The sequence below is a fragment of the Rhinolophus hipposideros genome (assembly GCF_964194185.1).
Source record: "Rhinolophus hipposideros genome assembly, chromosome: 1".
Taxonomy (NCBI): Eukaryota; Metazoa; Chordata; class Mammalia; order Chiroptera; family Rhinolophidae; genus Rhinolophus; species Rhinolophus hipposideros.
This window is the reverse complement of record NC_138047.1, coordinates 6915725-6922115: the sequence shown is the minus strand read 5'-3', so window position 1 is coordinate 6922115 and position 6391 is coordinate 6915725. Positions and strand designations below refer to the sequence as shown.

At 37.7% G+C, this 6391-nt stretch overlaps 1 protein-coding gene across 1 annotated transcript; it reads left to right on the top strand.

Moving 5' to 3' along the window:
- Positions 1-4598: 4598 nt before the first annotated feature.
- On the top strand, positions 4599-5685 carry LOC308499561 (large ribosomal subunit protein uL10-like). Its single transcript, XM_081053177.1, has one exon. The coding sequence runs from the start codon at positions 4656-4658 to the stop codon at positions 5607-5609; it is 954 nt and encodes a 317-aa protein (XP_080909303.1). The 5' UTR covers positions 4599-4655; the 3' UTR covers positions 5610-5685.
- The last annotated feature ends 706 nt before the right edge of the window (positions 5686-6391 follow it).

Below are 6391 nucleotides of genomic sequence, written 5' to 3'. Positions count from 1 at the left end.
AACACCCTAAAGCAGTGGTTCTCAACTCGAGGCAACTTTGATCCTACTGCCTCCTCCGAGGGGTGTTTCACAATGTCTGAAGACATTTTTGGTTGTCACATCTTGAGAAAGGGGTACTACTGACATATAGTGAGTAGAGACCAGGGATGATGATAAATATCCCACAATACACTAGCCAATACACCACATAAGGACGGCACTGAATGTCAATACTGCTGAAATTAGGAAATTCTGAGCTACAGAATTTCATTCCTCTCTGACTCACAGCCTATCACTCTGTCCCTAATCACGCTCTCTAGACGTGTTTCATTAGTTTTATAGCCACATTTTTGAACATGACACATTCAGGTCACAGGGTTTTTGAACTTCCTGTTTCTTCTGCTGCAAGGCTCTTAACCTAGATTTTGTGTGGCTCACCTTCTCACTTCATTCACTTTTCTGTTAAAAGTCACTTGTCCAGAAAGGCCTTCTCTGATGTCTCCATCTAAAACAGCAACTCCTGATAGTCTATCACTTATCCTGTTTTCATTTTCTACCTATTATTATCTGGTATTTTCTTCTTATTTGGGTTTTTTATTATGTCAAACACCACTACTACCACAATCGCGACACCACCAACCTAGAATGTAAGCTCTGTAATTAATAGCACTAACTTTCTGTTTTTGCTTATCTCTCTACCCTCAGCACCTAGGATACTCAAAAACAAAACAAAAACAACCCAGAATTTGTGAAATGAATGGATGAATGTGTTAGTTGGTTAAGATTCCATGACCAGAAGTCAATACGGAACCCGTGTTTGGATATGTAAGCCTTTCTGTCCATATACATATAACTCACAGCAGAAACATTGGAGAACCAGAACTTTGTGTGCAATTAACATGACCTCCAGCCTCCAGCCCCCAAAATGTATAGCCTCGGATAATTAGACACCATTGGAACTAATCTCATCACAGTCACCTCAAGAAGCAAGGTCTCCTAGAATATTGCTCATCACTCTGTGTTCAAAAACTATATTCAACCCATGTTGAAAACCTAGGTTCAATCCCTTTGCTGACCCCATCTCCCACTCCTCCACAGCTTCTGATGCCCTTCTGCTGCACTTTCCGGACTTCACGGACAGTGATTAGCAAAATGTCCCATCCTTTTCTTTGAATATCCCTCCACATTCTCCAGCACTTCACTTTCCTATGGTATTTTGTTGCAGTGCACTGGATATCCGCCCTCCTCCATTTTGCCTCTTGCCTGACTTCCTCCTCCCAAAGCCAATTTGGAATTTTATGTCATCTAATTACATTGCACATTTGTGCCATCTTGATGCAGTGGTCTTCCAAGCTTTAGGGAATTGCCCCTCCTTTAAGTAATTTAGCTCCTAATGCACTGTCACTTTCTTCGAAATACTTTGTTTCACCATCTTCCATACTTTCAATCTTGATGCAGATTATCCTCTCAATAACCCAGCCCTTCAGCTTCATAACCTTCTTTTCTTTAATAATCTATTCTCTATCCCAACTAGAGCATTCATTATCAAGTTCCTAAGCAAACCTTATAATTGTGAAAACACACAATTTTTGTAATCTCTCTTTCAAGCATTCTATTTTTCAAATAGACAAAAATCTGTTTTTGTCTCTACTACAACTTGATATTTTAGTGACTTTGTCAAACAAATTTAGAGTAAAACTTAATTCTTTTTAGAACATCCCACAATTATATTCAGATTCCAACCACTGCTCACCATGTTCAACTCTAATCAATTATTTTTTATAGTTTTTATACTATGATTAAAAATGAAATCATTTATTTTGCACTGTGATAATCAAATGTTTAAAATCTTAATTAGGAAAAAATATCATCCCCATGCCATTTTGAATAAGAAAATAATGGTTATGTACTTGTATATGATGCATGTAAACAAAAACATATCAGGAATGGAAATTTATAAGGAGAATATGTAGATTCATGAGTGCATAATGAAAGGAGTCTTGTTGGATAAACAGAATATGTTCAGGTTAGTGTCAGACAGAGCTAAAAAGAGAAACATATATTATGCTCAGAAGTTGGGTAGCTTTGAATGTAAGGGAACGAAATAGAACTCATTTCTGAAGCAGAGGATCATTAATGAAGTTGACTTTCATTGTGTAACAAGGTCTAACCAAGGTGTTATCAAAGTTTGTTCATTTTATTTTAAGGCATTGAAAAATATTTCTTTATGGTGAATATCACAGAAACCAGCTGACAGTCACAATCCCACATGACAAAGTTTTTCATTAACTAATGGATATAAACAGGAAGAAGTTATAAACAATATTCTGAGAGTTTTGCTAGGACATGACTGATTAAAAAAATCACATCAATTTCTCCTAGTCAATAGAGTAAAACAAATGGTGACCTTTTCTTCATTTAACAGCTCAAAATTATTGGTTATATACTAAAAGAAACTGACTGGGAATGTGGCTCTATATTAATCTTATTTATAGTATCTATTTTAGAGCTTCAAAGCAATCATTAAAGGGTCAAAACACGTTTGAAAATCACTGGTAATTTTAAAATCAGATGATATGCTTGGCATTCCTTTCTTTATGTGTCTATAAGGTATTATGGGTGATTAATGTACATGGTTGGTCTTGCTTGTTTTAATGAGACTTATCAGAATGATGAGGTGTTAAAATATAAGAATCTAATTACTATAATGACTACCTTCTATTTCTATGCAATTACTGTTTCAAATTATTTTTACATGCACAGCTCAACAAATTATCACTGAACAAATACATGTGAAGTCCAGCATTCACATCAAGGAACCACATCCCAGAAGCCCCTTCATACCCCTTCCCAATGACTTTGTTACTGCTACTTCAGATAACCACAGTGTGAATCACTTCTTAAATTGTCTTTATAGTCTTACCTGTAAACTTACATGTCACAACACTATGCGCTAGTTTTATCTGTTTGAAACTTCACAGAAATTGAATTATATAGAATGTAGTTTTCAATATGGCTTGAAATTATACTTATGAAAATTATTCTTCACGTGGTAAGTCTGTCTGTTATTTTAATTGCTATGTAGTATTCTATTGTATGATTGCTTATAGAACAATTTATTTTTCTTTTTTACTGATGATACACATTTGGATTTGTATCAATCAAGACTGCATGCACTATGCCAAGATTATAAAATTCCCCAAATCTCGGTGGTCTAAATCAACAGGATGATTTTTCATTCATGCTTCATGTCCACTGCAGATTAACTGGTCATCACTTGAATTGTCATCCTCACTCCAAGATATACAGTCTGACAGCGCAGCTCCTATCTGGAGTGTTATCCAATGCAGAGATGGTGGGGAATGCAGACAAAATTGGCAAAGAACACACTAGCTCTTAAAGCTTGTACATGGAAATGACGTACGTCACTTCTAATCAAATTTCATTGAACAAAACTGTCATACAACCTTGCATGATTTCAAAGAGCAAGGAAAGTAACATCTTCCTGAAATTAGGTGAAGTGGATATTGGAGAAGAGTAGTACAGTTTCCCAGAGGCCATACTTGATTTCTGAAAATACTTGGTTTATTCAACCTTACATAATCAGAACATATTCACTCTCACTCTAATGGAGACAATCAGAAAGTTTCAAATACAGACCCTACTTTGAACTCAAAGTACAGTTTTTCTGCATAATATGAGTTAATCCCAATGTCAGGTCAGGATGTACCTTGACTTGATCAAGATAACTAAAAAGAAGTTGTCTATCCATTCAAAAGCAGTGGTATACATAGTCTTCTCAAACCAACATGAAATATTCTCCAGGATAGATCAGAGAATAGGTCACAAAAAAAGTACTAGTAAACTTAAGAAGTCTAGAACCATAGCAAGTACCTTTTCCATCCACAACCATATGAAACTAGAAGTTAACAGCAGGAAAAAAAAACTGGAAAAGTCACAAATATATTGGAATTAAACAACAAACTCATGAAAAACCAATGCAGTAAAGAAGAAATTGAAAGAAAGAAAAAATCTTGAAGCACATAGAAATGAAAATATGACATGCCAAAACTTATGGAATGCAGCAACTGCATTTCTAATAGTACACTGTATAGGAATAAATGTCTTCGCTAAGGGAAAAAAAAAAATCACAAACAATTTAACTTTCTACCTCAAGAAACTGGAAAAAAGAAAAAAAAAAGTAAGCCCAAAGGTAGAAGAAAGAAGAAAATAGCAAAGATCAGAGCATAAATAAATTAATTAGACCAGAAAACAATAGAAAAGATTAATGAAACTAAGAGCTACTGTTTTGAAAAGATAAACAAAATGGGGAAGTTTTATCTAGACTAAGAAAAAAGATGAAAAATATTCAAATAAATAAAATCTGAAATTAAACAGGAGATATTACATTTGATACCACAGAAATGTAAAGTATCATAAGAATCTATTATAAACAATTATATGCCAATGAATTGAACAACTTAGAAGAAATGGATAAATTCTTAGAAACAAACAATCTGCTCAGACTGAATCATGAGGAAATGGAAAATCTGAGCAGACGGATAACGAGAAAAGAAATGACTCAGTAATCAAAAATCTCCCGCTCTCGCCAGGCGTCCTCGTGAGAGTGACATCGTCTTTAAACCCTGCGTGGCAATCCCTGACGCACCGCCGTGATGCCCAGGGAAGACAGGGCGACCTGGAAGTCCAACTACTTCCTTAAGATCATCCAACTTCTGGATGATTATCCAAAATGCTTCATTGTGGGAGCAGACAATGTGGGCTCCAAGCAGATGCAGCAGATCCGCATGTTCCTGCGCGGGAAGGCAGTGGTGCTGATGGGCAAGAACACCATGATGCGTAAGGCCATCCGAGGGCACCTGGAAAACAACCCGGCTCTGGAGAAACTGTTGCCTCATATCCGGGGGAATGTAGGCTTTGTGTTCACCAAGGAGGACCTCACTGAGATCAGAGACATGCTGCTGGCCAATAAGGTGCCAGGTGCTGCCCGTGCTGGGGCCATTGCTCCTTGTGAAGTCACTGTGCCAGCCCAGAACACTGGTCTGGGGCCCGAGAAGACCTCCTTCTTCCAGGCTTTAGGCATCACCACTAAAATCTCCAGGGGCACCATTGAAATCCTGAGTGATGTGCAGCTGATTAAGACTGGAGACAAAGTGGGAGCCAGCGAAGCCACCCTGCTGAACATGCTCAACATCTCCCCCTTCTCCTTTGGGCTGATCATCCAGCAGGTGTTTGACAATGGCAGTATCTACAACCCGGAAGTGCTTGACATCACAGAGGAAACTCTGCATTCCCGCTTCCTGGAGGGTGTCCGCAATGTTGCCAGCGTGTGTCTGCAGATTGGTTACCCAACCGTTGCCTCAGTACCCCATTCGATCATCAATGGATACAAGCGGGTGCTGGCTTTGTCTGTGGAGACTGATTACACCTTCCCACTTGCTGAAAAGGTCAAGGCCTTCTTGGCTGATCCCTCTGCATTTGTGGCTGCTGCCCCTGTGGCCGCTGCCACCACTGCTGCTCCTGCTGCTGCTGCCGCCCCAGCCAAGGTTGAAGCAAAGGAAGAGTCGGAGGAGTCGGACGAGGATATGGGATTTGGTCTCTTTGACTAATGCCCAAAAAGCAACCAACACAGCCAACTTTATTTGTGAAACAAGGAAAATAAAGGCATACTTCTCTTAAATAAAAAAAAAAAAAAAAAATCTCCCAACAAAGAAAAGCCCAGGCCCAGATGGTTTTCCTGGTGAACATGACCAAACACTTAAAGAATTAGTGCCAATCCTTCTGAAACTCTTCCAAAAAATGGAAAAATGGAGAATACTCCCCATACATTTTTATTGTAATAATACTACAATAAAATTATAGACCAATATCTCTAACGAATATAGATGTAAAAATTCTCAAAGAAAAGCTTAGCAAACTAAATTCAACAGCATATTAAAAGAATCATACACCGTGATGAAAAGGATTTGTCCCTGTGATACAAGGATGGTTAATATATATATGTATACAAATCAGTAAACGTGACACACATTAATAGAATAAAAGATAAAAAATCTATAACCATCATAATAGGTGCAGAGAAAGCGTTTAACAAATACAACATCTTTTCATGATGAAAACACTCAACACTGGATATAGAAAGAACGTACCTCAATATAATAAAGAGCATATGTGACAAGTCCACAGCTAACATCATCCTCAATGGTAAAAGGCTGAAAAGTTTTCCTCTAAGATCAAGAACAAGACAAGGATATTCTCTCTCACCACTCCTATCAACATAGTCTGGATGCCCTAGCCAGAGGAATCGTGGAAGGAAACAAGCACAAGCAGTCCAAATCAGACAGGAAGATGTACGTAAACTTGTCTTTGATTGCAGATGATATGTTATGTA